This window comes from Castor canadensis, chromosome 15, assembly GCF_047511655.1.
Source record: "Castor canadensis chromosome 15, mCasCan1.hap1v2, whole genome shotgun sequence".
Lineage (NCBI taxonomy): Eukaryota > Metazoa > Chordata > Mammalia > Rodentia > Castoridae > Castor > Castor canadensis.
The window spans coordinates 53,338,640-53,356,835 of NC_133400.1; the positions used below are offsets into that span (position 1 = coordinate 53,338,640).

The 18,196-nt window shown below is 42.6% G+C and overlaps 1 protein-coding gene across 31 annotated transcripts in view; it reads left to right on the forward strand.

Annotated features, from left to right (window-relative positions):
• The window catches only part of Svil (supervillin), a 221,212-nt gene that overhangs the window by 158,815 nt on the left and 44,201 nt on the right, over positions 1-18,196 (forward strand). For 23 of the 31 annotated variants that reach the window (XM_074056174.1, XM_074056172.1, XM_074056170.1 and 20 more), the window contains 6 exons: positions 993-1,236; positions 1,643-2,216; positions 3,495-3,720; positions 12,217-12,346; positions 16,753-16,800; positions 17,806-17,883. In XM_074056174.1, coding sequence (XP_073912275.1) covers positions 993-1,236; positions 1,643-2,216; positions 3,495-3,720; positions 12,217-12,346; positions 16,753-16,800; positions 17,806-17,883 — 1,300 coding nt within the window. The remainder of the gene's footprint in view (positions 1-992; positions 1,237-1,642; positions 2,217-3,494; positions 3,721-12,216; positions 12,347-16,752; positions 16,801-17,805; positions 17,884-18,196) is intronic. The other 8 variants (XM_074056167.1, XM_074056169.1, XM_074056183.1 and 5 more) reach the window with 3 other exon arrangements.

Here is an 18,196-nt window from a genome sequence, read left to right on the forward strand (position 1 = left end):
TTAAACCCCAGTACCACCAAAAAAAAAAAGATTTACAGTGACCATGTAAGGTGAAGACCTTTCTTCTCTTCTGGCTGGAGGTTGGAGGGTTTATTACTAGTATTATTATTAATACTAATTTTCTTTGTGTGGTTTTGGGATCAAATCTACAGCCTTAGTTATGCTAGGCAAGCAGTCTGCCACTGAGCTACATCCCCAGCCCTAGTTGAAGGGATTTATATTTACTTGGAATTTTTGTCACTTTTCAAGGTACTGCAAATTAGATTTAAGTACTTTTTAAAAACTGGTAGAAACCTATGAGACTCCAGGTACTTGCTGACGGCTCACACCTGCAGTCCTCAGGAGGCAGAGATCAGGATTGCTGTGTGAAACCAGCCCCAGGCAATCGGTTCTTGAAACCCTGTCTTGAAAATACCCAATACAGAAAAGGGCTGGCAGAGTGGCTAAAATGGTAGAGCTCCTGCCTAGCAAGCATGAGACCTATGAGAGAAAAATGCTACATAAAGGAATGAAAGCATCTTTAAGATGCTTTGTATTTGGCAGGTGTGAATCAAAATTCTGTATTGCAGATTATGTTGTTGGCAAATGTTCTTTAAAATGGAAAGATGACCTTTTGAAACTCACCTTTAAGACTGTGTAACTACACCCTAAGCAATGCCTAAAGATCTATTGATTATGCCGCTAACCATGCTGTCTCTCTGAGATAAGGTACATCCAAGCCGACTTTGGTTCCTTAAACAGGACATCCCTTTATAGAAATAATTCAGAACTAAAAATCTGTTGTTGTGGAATGGATGATACTAGTGTCCCCAGCCTAATCTGCTAGTTACTGTCTTTAACGGCTAAGCAATTGCCTGCTCCTGTCCTAAATTTATGTAGGGAGAAAAAAAAGTGACACCTTAAAGAAAGGCAATATATAAAAGTAGTGCGGGGGGGGGGCTTCTGTTTTGTTTTTCATCTGTGTCCCTGACATTTTGTTCCTCTCCTTTCAGGTTACAGGCATCTGCTCACCAAAAGACTTTAGCCAGGGACCAGGCAAATGAGGGCAAAGACTTCACTGACCCAGGAGAACCTGATTCCTCCACTCTGAGCCTAGCAGAGAAGTTGGCCTTGTTTAACAAATTGTCCCAGCCGGTCTCAAAAGCTATTTCTACCCGTAACAGACTGGATGTGAGACAGAGGAGAATGAATGCTCGCTATCAGACTCAGCCGGTCACACTTGGAGAGGTGGAACAGGTACGTGTGTTCTTAAAATAGAGCAGTACCGTGTTGATCGTAGATGAATGATAGAATTAAGATGATCTCCTGGCAAACTGGTATTGATTGGCAATTTGTTAATAATTTCCTCCTCAAGAAAGATAGCCATGCCAAGTATACTTTTCTTTTGTTTTCATAATTTGCTTGTGAACTCATTCCAATGAGTTCACCTTGGAGAGAAAAAAAAATTATAGGTACAACCTGCTTTTCCCCAGAAGGTTTTGTTTTTGCTGTGTTCTAGAACTGGGTGGCAGGATGCTTTTCCACTAAGATAAACCAGGAAATGGCACCCAGTGGAGTTTTTCAATCTGTGCCAATCCCAGCCATAGGATTTAGATTGACAGTGTTTTTCAGTCAGTTTTAGTTTATCCCTGTGTCCTCCCAGGTGCAGAGTGGGAAGCTCATCTCCTTCTCCCCGACTGTGAGCACATCTTTGTCCACCACGGCTCCCACCGCTGCTCCCACATATGCAGGGGATCTTCGGACAAAGCCATCTGTGGACAACAGTACAAGTGCCACTGACTATAAGTTTTCTTCTCCCACGGAAAACTCAGACTCTCCCATTAGAAGCATTCTGAAGTCACAGGCCTGGCAGCCTTTGGCAGAGGGGAGTGGGGGCAGAGGAATGCAGAGGGAATTTGGAGAGGCAGAAAGTAAGACTGTGACTGGCGAGGAGAGTGGGGTGAAGACATGTGGGTCCTTTGAGGAAGTGGAACCATTCTTCCCCAGCCTTAGCAGAGTCAGGGAAGGGGACAGCCAAAAGGACCCTAAATATGCCCCTCTGAGGAAAGGAAGCTTGGAACTGGTTAATCCGCCCATTGCCCATCTTGGTGATGAACTGAAGGAATTTTCCAGTGCTAAAATTAGCATACAAGGAAACGTGGACTTGAAGGACGGCCAGCCCTTTGAAGACAAAGAGGATGTGGAGAATGTCTCAAAAAGGAAGCTGTCACTCAAAGGTAAATTTCTACTTTTGCAACAGCTTTCAAAAACAATGGGGTTTTCAGTTTTTGATCAATCAGTTGTGTATGTTTGTGATTCCTTTTTAAGTAAAATTTTTTTAATGAAAAAACTTATTTATTTGTTTATTTTATTTATTTATTTATTTTTTGCAGTACTGGGGCTTGAACGCAAGGCCTTCACCTTGAGCCATGGCACCAGCCCTGTTTTTATGAAGGTTTTTTCTTCTGAGATAGGGTCTCACAGAACTATTTGCCTGGGCTGGCTTTGAACCATAATCCTCCTGATCTCTGCCTCCTGAATAGCTAGGATTACAGGCGTGAGCCACCAGCACCCAGTCTTTTTAAGTAAATTTAAAGGCCGTTTACAGTTAGTGTGGATCAAAAGTCCAGTGTGAATTTAATTTTCCCCCAAATCTCTCTTCCCCTTGAACCTGACATGCTCAGTGCACTGACTGTGTTTTCAGCAGTAAATAGAGCTGACCCTTTACCACAGTTTGATAAGGGTTTCAGGTGACATTAACTCACACAACAGCCTTCTGCGCTCGTAAGTTCTGTTGACCCCTTTGATAAATTGATGGCCCAAAAGGTCCAGGCTGGCTAAGCACAGGGAATAAAGGACTTGAACCAGTCTGATTTCTAGGCCCTGTCTACAGTCCTGATGCAGACTAGTAAGCTATCTGCACGGATTCAAATCCCCTTTCTACATTTCCATCCGGTGCTACTGTGGGAGTTTTAGTAGAGGATGGGCTTATGAATACAGCACACTGGAAGCGCACATGAATTGTTTTGGAGAAGTAGAAACATTCTGTGGTGGGCAGGGCATGGTAACACATGTCTGTAGTCCCAGGGAGATCAGGAGGACCCCAGTTTTCAGCCAGCCTGGCCAAAAATTAGCAAGACCCCATCTCAACAAATAAGCTAGGCATGGTGACACACCTGCTACTCTAGAAGCGTAGACAGATCCGAGGCAAAAATGCAAGACCCTATCCCAAATATAAATAGAGCAAAAAAGGTTGGGAGCATTGCTCAAGTAAGTGGTAGAGCACCTGCATGAGCCCCTGTCAAACCCATTCCATGGTGAACAGTGAAAGCTGTTGTTTGGGGAGTCCACTGGGAATTCAGGTTTTCTCAAGAGAACAGCGTGATAAAGATTTGCAGTGGCCTGGGTGACCCGCCATGTACCCACGTGTTGCACTCTGCTCCACTTTGGGAGGTCAATACTGGGAGAATGTGTGCTGGGGGAATAATATGCCACATCTCTCCTTTTCTTCCCAGCAGCAGAGTTTGGGGAGCCAGTGTCTGAGCAGACAGGGACAGGGGCAGGCAAAGCCATTGCTCAGATGGCAACCCCAGTCTCCTGGAGGCAGCAGGACCCTTCAGAACTGCCACAGGAGAAGCACTACAAGAGTGCATGCGCCATGCCTGCTGCTGGGGAGATCAGAGCACCGGTGGGAGAGGGCATCCTCGATTCACCCAGCAAGACCATGTCGATTAAAGAAAGGTAAGATCTAACGAGTGGAACGGAACTCTCACAGCTTAGCCTTAGCAAAAGATCAAGGTGGTGGAGCAAGAGATGAATTCACGGATTGAACTCCATTTGGGGATGTGTTGTGATGCCAGAATAATTCATGGAAGCTGAGATATTTGGGCATGACTGCATCACCCAACAGCTGGTGTAGCGCAGACTCCATGAGGATGCAAACAGAAAGCATCAGTTAAGCCAGTCGTGGTGGTGAACACCTGTAATCCCAGCACTCCAGAGGCTGAGGCAGGAAGATTGAGGAAGGCAGGAGGGGAGGAAGGGAGGAAGGAAGGGAGAGAGGAAGGATTCACTTGTTTATGGTCCTCATTTCTTATTTTATGTTTAATTCTTTGATTAAACATAGCTCCCTAATGATGGGAGCTGAGATGTGACTTTTCTCTTTCAGAGACATGTGGTTCAAACTGAATTCATAAACTAGTTGTGCCTGACTGTGAAAATGAAGAAAATTCATATATAAGCTCTACATCTTTGAGATTAGAATCTAAGTTTTGTTTATTTTACAGAAGGTGAGATGATGACTCTTCTGAAGTGCATTTAGAAATTTTCTTTTTGTGTGTGTGGTGCTGGGGATCTGACTCAGGGCTTTGCACCATGCTAGCCAAGCCGTTGATCACTGAGCTACACCCCCAGCCCTAGAAGTTTTCTTCCAGGTAATAGCTGTCCATGGTTACATTTGACTGTCTAGCAATGGAGCCTCATTTCATTCACCAGAATGACATGGGGGTTGAGAGGATGGGTTTAAATGGGGCAGGTACAGAAAGAAGCAAGTAAATGATTGTTGGATGTGTTTCCCGTTAGCCACAGTTGGGTGAACCTGCAGAAGATACAGCAGTGATAGGAACACTGGAGGAAGAAAAGTCACAGCAGCATCCCAGGATAATTAGAATTGTTTCTACGCTCTGTTCCCACGGTTCTGCCAGCCTTCACCCTTGCTTGGCATCTCCCATGGAATGGAAGTTCTCTTGCTTTCTCCAACACTTGTCACTCTTATTTTTCTGGATTACAAAAGCTTCTCTACACCATATGTCAATTCTATTTTTCTTTTTTTTTTTTTCTGGTGATTCTGGGTTTGAACTCAGGCCCTTGTGCATGGGCAGGCAGGTGCTCTTCCACTTGAACCATGCTCTCAGCCTTTTTGTGCTTTAATTAGTTTTCAGACATATCTCACTCATATTTTTAGTGGGCCCAGCCTCAGACCATGATCCTCCTACCTTTCCTCCTGGCTAGCTGAGATTACAGGCATGAGCCACTATGCCTGGCTGAAAATTCTATTTCTCAAGGCAAAGTTATTGAATATTATTCATAAAATATCAAATAGAGCCTTTTCAACTGATAAATTATTAAAATAGTTAAATCTTAATTTCACTTTTACTTATTTAAAATACACATTAAGTTAGACCTGCCAGGCTTTAGGGGCCATAGGGAAAGATACCAAAGGGGTTCATAGAATGGGAAAAGTGGTGTCTTGGATCCAGGAAGTACTTTGGCCTGTCGTGGCATGAGGTCCTCCTCTACAAAAACCAAGCTCACAGACTGATCTCCGAGATCCAAGTACTAGTTATACATGAATTTGGATGCTGCATATATCAGAAAATTTTCCTATAGTAAAATTCTAGTGAGAAATACTAATGTTACACCCTCTTCTTTCAAAGGCTTTTAAAGGGGACACCCAATCTTTGGGAATGTTCTCTCTATAGGAATTTAGGATTTTTATTTTTAATTTTTATTTATTTGCTTGTTTATTTATTGACAGTATTGGGGTTTGAACTCAGGCCTTTGTGCTTGCCAAGCAAGTGCTTGAGCCACACCTCCAGCCCTTTTTGCTCTGGGTATTTTGGAGGTAGGGTCTCACTTTTTGCCTCGACTGGCCTGGACTATAATTCTCCTATTTTATGCTTCCCACTGTAGCTGGGATGATGGGTGCTCACGACCATGCCCAACTTTTTCTGTTGAAGTGGGGGCCTGAAAATGTTTTTGCCCAGGCTGGTCTGAAACCACAATCTTCCCAATCTCAGTCTCCCAAGTAGCTAGGATTACAGGTGTGTACCACTGGCACGTAGCTGGGACTTGGGGCCTTTATAAAGAAGTTCTGTATCCACTGTGCAGTACTCCTTGATTTACTTGCCTTGTTTTAGTAACTTTGATTTGATTTATTTCTTTCTGAAAGAAGTTTTAACCCTGTGATAAAGCTCTTATTTTTAAAGCTGTGAAATACTATAAAGGTTCAGCTTTAAACCCTGGCTTTGTGGACATCAGAGACGTTCAGAGCTGACCATAAGTGTTCTGTGAACTGCATGGAAGTGATTCCATCAGTGTGCACCTGATGCTAGTGGGAGCCAGAACTATAAGAGGCTCCCAACCTGAGTCTGTCCACAGATCAAGAGTTAGGCATGCCTGTTAAGTGTTCAGCTATTCCGTTTAATTATTAAAATATACTTTTAAGCAATCCACACACATATAGAAACTCTTACTATGTTTCTCAGGCTGGTCTCAAGTTCCTGTGCTCAACGCATCCTCCCACTTCAGCCTCCTGAATAGCTGGGACTACAGGAGAGCATTTACCATCCCTAGTTCAACTCACATATTCTTTACTTGGCTTGCTTCAAATTACTTTTTCCTGTTGAAACTTGAGATTCTAACAAATGGAACCTTGAATTCACGAATTTCCTTTATCAAGTCTTCTAAATAGGTGTACACTAAAACACATAGCTCTATTTTTCTAAACCCCATGGCATTGGCCTTTCTCCTACTGGGGACTTTAGTGTACGGAGTTTTCCACACTGAGTGCCACCAGTGTCCCATGCTGCCTTGGCATTTTGTGTGGAGTATCTCATTTAGTGCTAAGGCAGATTTATCTCCATTTTGAAGATAAAAAGTATAGAAACCAGGTGTGGCACATACCTGTACTTCCAACTACTCAGGAGGCTGAAACGAGTAGATCGTTTGAGCCCAGGAGATCCAGGCCAGGCTGAACTACATAGCAAGACCCCATCTCAAAATAAGTAAGTAGGCAAATGAATAAACAAACAAATAGGTAGGTAGGTGCTGTAGAAACTAAGAAATTATAGGAATTCTTCTGTTCAGCTCTTTTTAAGAGTATGTTTGATTCTTCTAAAAGTTCTTTCTCTTTCTTCATCTTTTTTGATATCTAGAATGTCAAGTCTGAACCATAGCCAGCATAAACCTTAGGATGCAATCTACTTTTCCACTGGATCAATAAAACCATTGTTTTATAACTAAATGATTTAAGCTCAGATCATCCCTGTTTGGAGACTTACTTGAAAAGCATTATGAACCAAATAGTTCTCTTGTTCTTTAAGAATCAAACCTTTAGTACATCTGTAAAAGCACATAGGACTTTAGAAATCTCACTTCCACGATTGCTGAAGGTACTTTGAACTTCACACTCAGGGGAGAAGGTGATCCAAAAGGGAGAAAGAACCATCCCTTCACTTTGGGAAACTGGTGATGTGTAAAGACATAATGGAACTCCCCAGAATACTGAAGAATCTGCCCCATGCCTCTCACCATAGAGAGCTCTGCCTGAGAGGAGCCAATGGAGCGCCTCCTATCGCTCCTGCAGGACCCTCCAGCTCTGCCTGCTTCCTCACTGCCCAGACTATATCCATGTCTCCCCAACAAACTCTCTGGGCTGGCCTTGCATCTGGCAGACTTCAGCCACTGGAAAGCCTCAGCTTTGTGGGAGAATGGGGACAGATGAGGGATGATTCCCTGTGCCCTCTCTCTCTCATCTTTTAGTTGTCCCTGTCTTAGTCCATTTTTTGTTGCTGCAACAGAATACCCAAGACTGGGTAGTTTATAAGTAAAGAGGTTTGTTTTGGCTCACTGTCCTGGGCCTCCTGCTGCTTATAACATGGCAGAAGTCAGAAGGGAAAACAAACCTGTGCAAAGAGGCAGAACACCAGGGGCAGCCTTGCTTTTTAGCAGCCTGTCAAACAATAACTAATCTAGTCCTGAGCAAGCAAGATCTTACTCCCGAGAGAAAGACATTGATTCTTCTTAATAATTTGATCACTTCTTAAAGGTTCTACCTCCCAATCCTTCCACAATGACAATCAAATTTAATATGCGTTTCAGAGGGGATATGCCATATTGAAACCATAGCAGTCTTCCATTTAAAAATCGTATTGCGGCTGGTGGTGTGACCCAATGGTAGAGTTCATGCTTAGCATATGTGAAGTCTTGGTTCAATCCCTAGCACCAAATAAACACACAAATAAATAAAAATAAAAATAATGACATATTATTAGTCAACTCCTCCAGCCTGTACACTAGCCAATACCAAGATCGAAGATAAGAACTAACCAGTGCTGTTTGCCTCCATCTGAAATTTGAGAAACTGTATTTCTCAGAAACGAGGGAAATTTCTAAAGAGAAACAAAAACACCTTATTTGATAGTAGAGGCAAATGGTTTGCCTGTCCCGTATTTGACCCAGCTGTGACTATTATGAGCTTGAAAAAATTGTTTCAACCAAGCAGGGCTCTCAGGCCAGAATTCCTTCTAAAAAGCGTGGGCTGTGGCAAGAGCAGACATTTCCCTGGGCGGCCTGGGAACCACATGGTGTGCTGGACCCTGGCCAGGCTGTGGGGTTAATAGGCTAATACACTGCCACTCACCGGGCACGTAGCCTCAGACTAAGCAGATGCCCAGGCTCTCAACATCACAAATAGCACTTGGACTTGGCAGATGTTAAAAGCATAGACAGCTGTTAGCATTGCACAGGAGGAATTTATGTCATATGTCAGCCCAGACCTTTAGCCCTGGCCAGTGTGTGGCGGGCTGTGGTGAGATTGCAGAAGAGAAAAAAAGTCTGGAAACTTCTGCCCTCCTCAGCTTGTTGGATACCAAGTAGGAAACCTAAAAGGACAGGAACACTCCATTTAAATTTTACCATATGTTCTTTTGATGTTATTCATCATTTGTATTCTGGAGGCCAGTGCTGAGCTCAAGTACCATGTGGGATGGATTGAATCACGTCTGCTTCCTTACTGCTTTGGTTCCTATGAAGTCTTTGGAAGTCCCCAATTATGCCACTGCCAGACATTGAGAAGCAAAATTTCAGAGCTTCGTGTGAGCAATGCTTTGAGGGCCATCCTGGGAGGGTTGGGAGAACCTGAGAAGAAAGCCAGAATATGATACTTCTGAAAGAGGAAGGCACAGATGTGTCTGCCCATCTAATGTGCTAATGGAGGGAGACATGCTGTGTGTTGGGCGACAGAGTTTGGACTCACTCCTTCCTTCCCCACCAGCATGCAGTGGGACCTCAATCAGGGAAACACCTGGTCTGGGCAGATGTGCATACCTCGTCTGTCATGGTGGGAATAATGACATACAGTTTCTTAGTGATGACTGTGCAGATCTGCAGAGTGTAAGACAGACTGGAAAGCAATTCCAGACTTCACGATTTGTGTTTTCAGAATTGGTTTTCGATTCTTCAAAGCAGCCACTGAGGAAACCACACACTTATTTATGTCGTCTTCTCATTGCTCCAAACTCTGAGAAGCTTCTCAGACTGCAGCTCAGTATTTTTAACAACCCCCGACTCATGAGGATGAAGGTGATTATTGAAATCGCTTGGAATCGAATCTGGTGAAGATGGTGGATGGTCAAGTTGAATAGCTTCTGGTCCAAGTCAAAGGCAAAGTGTGAAAGACAAGCTGGTTCTGAGACAGTTTGCAAAGAGAATATTAATGAGATGAATGCTTCCATCACAAGATGAGGAGTTGAAAGTACTTCTTCATTTAGGGGTTGAAATACTGATATGCTTACTTTTTTTCAATACTGGGATTTGAACTCAGGGCTTCGGGCTTGCAAGGTGGGAGCTCTACTGCTTGAGCCATGCCTCCAGCCCTGTTTGCTCTGATTTTTTTTTTTATGAGTTTCACTTTTTGCCTGACCAGCCCAGACCATGATTCGCTTATTTTTACTTCCCACTATAGCTGGGGTATCAGGTGCACACCACCACAAAAAGTCTGTTGGTTGAGATGGGGTCTCCTACTTTTTGCCTTGAATCATGATCCCACTCATTGCAGGCTTCCAAGCAGCTAGGATTGCAGGCACGAGCCACTGGTGCCCGGCCATGCTGTGCTTACTTTTTGAAAGTCTCATTTATTGGTGTTTTGAGATCTTTGAAAACTCTAATACAAAATGCAAATACTAATAATTTCTTTTAATGAATTGATTTTGTGAGATTCATTTTTCTTGTTAGAATAAAACTGACTCATTCAAAATAATTGGATAAGAAGTAAATATCAGCCATTATCTGGTATGAAATGCAGATTAGAACATTTCAAGGAACTTAGATTTTGGTTCAAGTACATGAACTAGCCCTTGCAGCATGCAATGTGCTGGTAAACCTTGCAGAATTATGGAATTTTTTTCTTTTTTGGTGCTGGGGATTGAACCCAGGGCCTCGCATTTGCCGGGCAAGTGCTCTACCACTTGAGCTAAACCCCCCAGTCCTTTGCTTTTAGTTTATTTTTAGATAAGGTTTTGTACTTTTGCCCTGGGCCAAGCCTCAGATCACTATTTGCTCATCCTGTCACTGCCTCATGAGTAGCTAGGATTACAGGTATTCACCACCACACTCGTCAGAATTACATACGTTGAAACTAAATGGCATTTTGAGTGATGTAGACCTGCCTTAGATAGATAAGGCAACTGTGCCAGTTTACAGAATGGACACTTGAGGACTTACGTACTTCCACAGAGCAGAAAGAAACAGGCAAAAAGGAAAAAAAAGGGAGAGACTGAGGAAGGGTTCAGAGTTCAAAGCCCCTAGTTCCTTTTGGGGGTTCTTTTCTTCATGTCCACTTTTCCTTGTTTGATAGAATGAATCAAAAATACAGGCTATGATTATATATAAATTTGTAGATGTAAATAGATTCTTGTATAAGTAATACAAAATTTGTTTTCTTATCTGCTTAACAAAACTGGTATCACATGGTGTGGGGAAATATAGCTTAGTAGGAGAGAACTTGCCTGGCGTGTGTGAAGCTCTGGGTTCCATCCCCAGAACCACAAAAAATAGGTAAATAAACTTTTATCACATGATATAGGTCATTCATCTGCAGATCAGATAGTGACTGGAATCTTAGCAGACGGGCCATCAAACCTGCTCTGGTTCAGTTCCTGATGTAACAGGCAAAGAAAGGAGAACCACAGTACTGGAGTGGAGATGATAATGGCCAAACCTGGACCGAAACTAGTGTGCTGCTTAACAGTACAGCACTGTGTCTGGGCCACACCTCCACCATGGAAAAGACACAGACAGAGGAAAGGGGTCGGATCTGATTTTTTTACCTCCTCTTTAAGTTGGTTGAGCATCAGCTCCAATGACTCTAACAAACACCATTATTTTTGCCTTTTACCTTTCCCATGCTTGCCCCAGTTAAATGCCTAAGACTTCCTCATTCATTTGAATCCAGGTAGCTGAAATAGCCCGGCATTCATGAGAATAGCTTTCCATGATGACAAAATCCAAGCAGGTTTGTACCAGGTCATGTGGTGGTTGAACTAAACCTAAAGGAGGTTAGATAACAATTGCAGTTAATTAGATTCTTTTTTTATATACATCTTTTTCCCTGAGGAAAGTTGAAGTAGTCATTTTTAATTGGTTTGTGGAAAATACTTTTTGTATTAAGATGTGTCAGAAAGATCAAGTTCATTTGGAGGAAAAAAGTGGTTTAGAAGGCAAGAAGAGAAGAGAAACATAGCTCACCTTTAATTGAAATGTATGATTTTAAGATTTTTAGGGGGGTGGGTGTTGAACTCAGAGCTTCACAGTTGCTACACAGCACCCTACCATTTTGAGCCACACTTTGAGCCTTTTTTGGAGATGGGGTTCCACTTTTTGCCCAGGCCAGCATGGACCACGATCCTCCTATTCTATGCTTCCTACTGTTGCTTGGGATGACAGGTAAATGTCACCACCCCATCTTTTTTCCCTTGAGATATGGAGTCTCATGAACTTTTTGGCCTGGGCTGGCCTCAAACTGCGATCCTCCTGATCTCATCCTTCCAAATAGCTAGGATTTATAGGAGTGAGCCACCAACACCCAGCTTAGTCTCCTATATATGTGTGTTTTTAAATACTTGTCTACAGTGTTTTCTGCAGAAACTGCACAGCTTTTATCATTGAATGTTATTTCAGCAAGTGACCAGCAGGGGCCCCTGAAGACATTTTTCTCTGGAGAATGGTTACTTTCATGTCTTCTTGCTCTCAGCCCAAGGGCATGAAAAAAAAAAAAAAAAAGAAATTATATAGTCCTTTGATGGAATGATGGGGCTTCTTTCATCTGGAAATTCAGATTTCAGTTTTGCTTTTCAATCAACTGCTGTAAAGTCTTTGGAACCCTCTTTAAAAGAAGGGACTCTTCTAAGTTCTCAGAGTTTGACGCTGAATTCCTTTTTTGGCACATTTTCCATCTAGATTGGCACTGTTGAAGAAGAGTGGCGAGGAAGACTGGAAGAACAGACTTAACCGGAAGCAGGAATACGGCAAAGCATCTGTTACCAGCAGCCTGCACATCCAAGAAATGGAACAGTCACTTAAGAAGAAGGTAACGGTTTCCATGTTAGGAAAGAGCTTTCTAACATCACGCTTGCGAGGTGTCACATGGGCAAGCATGTGTAGCTTAACTCAGTTCTACTCCATAGAACATTGGGACTTTCTTGCCCAAAGAGTTCTCACTTAATCAGTCACAAAGCTGCTAAAATCGATCACAAGATCAAGTCTTGAGATGTGGAAGAGTTGTCACAGCACTACACATAATGCCACCCACCCACGATACCCAGCAAGCAAGCGCCTGCTTCCAAATGAGCACATAGCTGAAACCCGTCTTCAATGAAGTCTGCCTCTAAGTCTGATTAAAGCCTGTCAAATGAGAAACTTTAACTCACCACTAACAGCTCTAAGTTGCATGTAAAATATGGACTTGAATTTCCTGTGCAGAGATTTAAGACACAAAGTCAGGACACAATTGTGGTCTGAGTGCTTTCTGCATAATTTTCATGCTTAGGAGGTATGTGCCTTTTGTTAAGGAAGTACAGCAATATATGTATGAGTTTAAATAAAGTTAAGTCATATGTGGCGCAGGCATCTCAGATGCAAGAGTATTGATGAGTTGTTAAGTTACAAATGTCATGCTGACCAGTCTTTGACCAGTTACTACCTGTTTTCAAAACTACTGGCTGGCCATACAATTGCAAAAGTGCTTGCTGGCTGGAGCCAAATGATGCCTCTGAGGCACACCCACCAGTCAATTTCTAAGACTCAATGTCTTCAAATGGAAAAGGAAAAAGAGATGTTCCAATTACTTGATCACTTGGACCCCTTTTAGTTTTGGGTTGTTTTTTGTGGGTTTTTTTGGTTTTTTGGTGGTACTAGGATTTGAACTCAGGGCCTCACACTTGCTGGGCAGGCACTCTACTACTTGAGCCACTCCACCAATCTTGTTTTTTGTGTTTTTTGAGATAGGGTCTCACAACTTATTTACCCAGGCTGGCTTCAAACTGTGATCCCACTCCTTATCTTTATCTCCTGAGTAGCTAGGATTACAGACGTGAGCCACCAGTGCCCAGCCCCTTTTAGTTCTAAAATAGCCATATGATGCCCACACATATGGTGGTATGTGTCTGTAGTTCCAGCTACTCTGGAGGCTGAGGCGGGAGGCTCACTTGGGCCCAGAAGTTCAAGACAAGCCTGTGCAACATAGTGAGAGCCTGTCTTAAAAATGAAATGGGAGAGAGAAATTATGAATGTGACCTTTACACATTAACTTACATAAAACTGAGATGTGTTCACAGAATGGTAAGTCAGGAGTCCTGACAATATTTTATGTGGTACTTCTATGTCTACATAGGTGACATTGGAATGGCAATTTGAATTCTTTTTTTTGGAGATATACATGGTATTAAAGCTAATGACTAAAGATATTTAATTTCTTGGCCATGTGTAAATCCTCAAGTATAACTGGTTACTAAAAAGTATTTGAATTCTCTAGTTTGTGGCACATATGGTGAAAAGATAATAACTCGATACATTTAATTCTCAACCATTTGTAACGTTCTCAACTGTTAGTAGATATTTTAAGAGTAGACATGTGGAATTGAGATTTCAACATAAAAGGAAATTGAAGTCCCTTGAGTAATTTATCCCCATGGCCCACAAACTTTCTTTAAAAGAACCTTGGGACCAAGGATGCAGCTCAGTAGTAGTGCAGTTGCCTAGCAACACATAAGGTTGCAAGGCCCTCGATTCAATACCCAGCACAGTGATTCTTGAAATCACTGGTTCAAAACTAACTTTTTTTGTTGTTTTAATGGTATTGTGGTTTGAACTCAGAGCCTTGCATTTGTTATGTTCTATCATTTGAGCCATGCCCCCAGCCAAAAAAAAGTAACTTTTAACACATATCTTATTAGCAAGACTGTCACCTAATATGGGATGGCACCAACCAGCACCAGCTGTCTTGCTGCTCATTTTGAAAGATGCACAGACTCCAGACTTCGGGAGCTGACTGTCCCTGTAGCCAGGTGAAAATTCAAATGAAGCTAACAAGCACAAAGTGGGATGCATTCCCACAGATCGTGGCATAAGTGGACTACCCACTGAGAAGAATGAAAGAACACCTTAGTCAATAAACACTGGAAGGCTGGGGTGGAGGCTGAGTCTGACCTGCCTAGAATTATGGCTAAGGTTTTTAAAAGACAAGAGATGCCAGGTTACCTTGACGTTTGCCTTAGGGTAGGAAATCCAGGGATGTGGTCCAAGCACTGGGGCTCCAAGAACAACTTGAGCTTTCCTTGTGCGAAATGCTGTCCAGGACTCATGTATCTCCTTGGTTCTGCAGCCACAGGGAGCTCACGCTCCCTACTCCTCCTCAGTGGCCTAGTTCACTTTGAGTTAAGACAATAAGCTCTTTGAGGTTAAAATAAGTCAATCTATTTTAGGTTTTTGTCTCTCACACTGGGAAATCTCAAGTTTATTGAACTCAAGTGTTTTCCAGATGGCCTCTGTTAACCACTTGGTTTATTCCTTCCTGGGGGCCAGCAGTGTGTCCCAGGCATACCTCTCTGTGCTTAGATATGGCAAGAAAGGTCTGTCTTGAAACAACCCCCACCCAGCCTAGGAGTGCTTGAGAAATGACCACTGGCCTGTCCGAATGCTGTCCTAGAGAAGAGAAGACATTCATGACAGACATATGCAGGTAGGGCTTGCTGGTGGGGTGGGTCTAAAATTGCCCATGGAGAAACTGCTCAGGAAAGCAGGTTCCAGAACCTTCCTTCTTTACCAGCCAGGGTAGAAGAAAGCTGTTTTTATGATCAGGTCATCACTCACTGCCCAGTTCTGAATTCATTCACAACACATATCTGTGGTCACCGACCATTTCACAGCTTGTTTCCCCTTCCGTGTGCAGCTGTGGGATGTTGAAGAGGAAGGACATAGCCTGAGGGCTCTGTAAGTCACCTCTGTTGCTCCCGAGAGAATTCATGCCGTACAGTGGTCAGCACTGTCCTTTAATGATGTTACGGGGAATTTATATGTACCTATATCCACATTAAAAAAGAATATAACTGGATGCCTTGAAGATGGGTAATCATTTTGTTTGTCAAAGGGGTTGTCTCAAAGGAGAAGAAATTGAGGTACTGTCACTGGCATCACATTTGGGGTCCCGTGTGGTAATAGGGTCCTATATCAGCCCATGAACAGCTTTTGAAGAACTAAGAGTTCCTCTGTGTTACGTCTCATGAAGTGTGGAACTTAGGTAGAAGCAGTTTTTGCCTTCCAGGAAAACAAAGGTTGACAATTTGGAGTTTAAAAACTCTGATTATTTATCTAGCTGGTTATTATTTCCTATGTGAAATCATTTAGGCTCTTTCTTTCTCCTCCTCTCTCCCTTGCCCACCCTTCTTATCTTTCTCCTATAGTTGGTCTACTCTAAGTCAGGCTAATCTGACATAAGCACCTCTTTGCTTCTTGTAGCATATGTAATTAGTTCTAAGGATTACAAAGCCATTCAATTCATAGAGTTGGCCTGGTCACACTGTGTGGAGTGTGTGCACTTTTGCATGACTTGTGTCCATCTTCTTCGAGAGTAACTCATTCCATCAGAGAGAGAAAGAATGAGACAAGACAAAGTCTTAAAGAAGTAACTTGGTAGATTGAGTGTAGTGCCTCACACCTGTAATCCCAGCTATGCAAGGGGCATAAGTAGGAGGATGAAAGTCCAAGGTTAGCCCAGGCACAAACACAAAACCTTATCTGAAAAATAAACTGAAAAAAATGGGCTGGAGGTGTGACTTAAGTGGTAGAGTGCTTGCTAGGCAAGAACAAGGCTCTGAGTTCAAACCCCAGTACTGCCAAAAAAAAAGAATTGCTTTGACAGGAATCTCTTTGCTATGACCTAATTGCAGTTATTTTCACCAAATAATTATTTAAATTTCAACCCTCTTTTGGTGTATTCAACAATACAGCATACAGTGACTCCTGTGTCACTGTTCGGATAATCATCCAAGTATATCAGACTTCTTCCAGGACTTTTTCTATATGTAAAAAAAAAACTTTATAGAATTGGCTTGTATAAACTGGCATCTATTTCTGCCTCCTATAGGAGGATGGGATGTCCTGTGCTCAGTCCTTATGAGGGATCTGTGCATCTCCAACACAAGCTCCTGAAAATTCAAATTCCATGTCTGTATTGTAACTGCTGCCATGGAAATTCCAAACCCCCACAGAGGAGAATGAAGTCAATCCAAAGAGGGAGGTGGGGAGGGAGAGTAAGGCTGCTGGATGGCCTCTCATTAAAGGCTCTCATCCTGCCTCAGGGAATGAGCTTACTTGGTTCATGCTACTGGGTTGTAAGCACGTGCATGCTTCCAATGGAACCTGAAAATGATGGTGCGACCCTAACTAGACTCTCCTGTTCCATCCTCTGCAATGTCTCCTGTTTGTTTTAACCTGTAGGAAGAAGGAGGATTTACAGATGATAATGCCATGTCTAATCTGCTTTGGGTAAGCCTGACTCTAACACAGGTGTTCTTTTGTAATGGACCACAGTGGGTCCTCCCCTAGGTGAGTGCCAAGCTCTTAAGCACAAGCAGAAATTAAAAGAGGAAAGCAAGAGTACTAACTTACAGAAATTAAGAAGTGCACTGAAGACAATGCTCAGAGTTGGGCCTCTGTGGACAAAGAAAGCAAGGAAGGGGCTTTTATTGGGGAAACTCATATATATATATTTGTATAGGAAAGATGCCTCAGCACATGGAGAGGTAGGCAATTTCCTGAGCATGCTCAGTTCAATATCATCCTACGTTAAAAAAAAAAAAAGGTGGGGGTGGACTGGATACCTCTGAGCAGAGGATTAGTATTAAGAGTGAGTCAGAGGGAATCACAGACTAGGGCTGTTTCCCTGTAAATTTCTCTGGATAAAAATAAGTTGAAGGAACACAGCACTAATAGTCACTTAAATGGACAGCTGTTCCTCTTCCCTCAAGCACAGGTGATCGGACCTGCATAGCACCTGGCACTTCCTCAAGATGGTGGCCACAGCTAATTCTGACAGTTTTCCCTGGGCCCTCCCTGTTTGGTTTGTATATCCCTACACAAGATACAGCCTTTATCCAGCATGGAGAGCTGCCCCTGTGTTCTGAAATTATTTTTTTATCCACATAATGAAAATACCTCGTGGAAGATGTTATGCTAAATGTTAAAATCATTGGTGAAAGATGTGGTTCCCCTCTCTGTAATAGAAGATCTTATACGAATGGCAGTAATCTTCCCATTAACTCACTTGGTTCACACAAAACAGACTCAGGTACATACCCAGCACTTGTGTGGATTCTGCTCAGCATCAGCATTCAAGGACAGACCCTCTTTAAAAGTGAACTGAAATTGCAATGAGTAAATTAACTTCCTATTGGAAGTTTCATTTTTTTTGTCTCTCCCTTCAAATCTTGCCCTATCCCCCTCCTGGAAATCTCCTCTTTTTACCTCTAACCCTCTTGCTTTGCTCTGTAGGAACCTGTATATGCTTCTACTTACTCTCCTGCTATACCTGCTGCCCATAAATACCTGTCTTTTGTAACTATTAACCAGGTGAGGAAAAGCACACAAATTAAGCCACATTGCAAATTCTGAGCAGTAAAGAAGGACTTTGCTTTTGTTTGGGGAATTAACTCTTGCTGAATTTCACTCTGTGGGTGTGGGTGTGAGAGACAGAGAGAATCTGTGTGGCTGTATGTGTGTCTGTGTTTGTATGTCTGTTAGTGTATGTGTGCATATATGTGTGAGTGTGTGTTTAACAGTTCATATATTCAGTATCAGTCAACACACACTACATCCTTGACTCTGACTTTTAGGAAGACATGATGTTATGAATTTACCTCATAGTCATGACTATGCTTAAGTG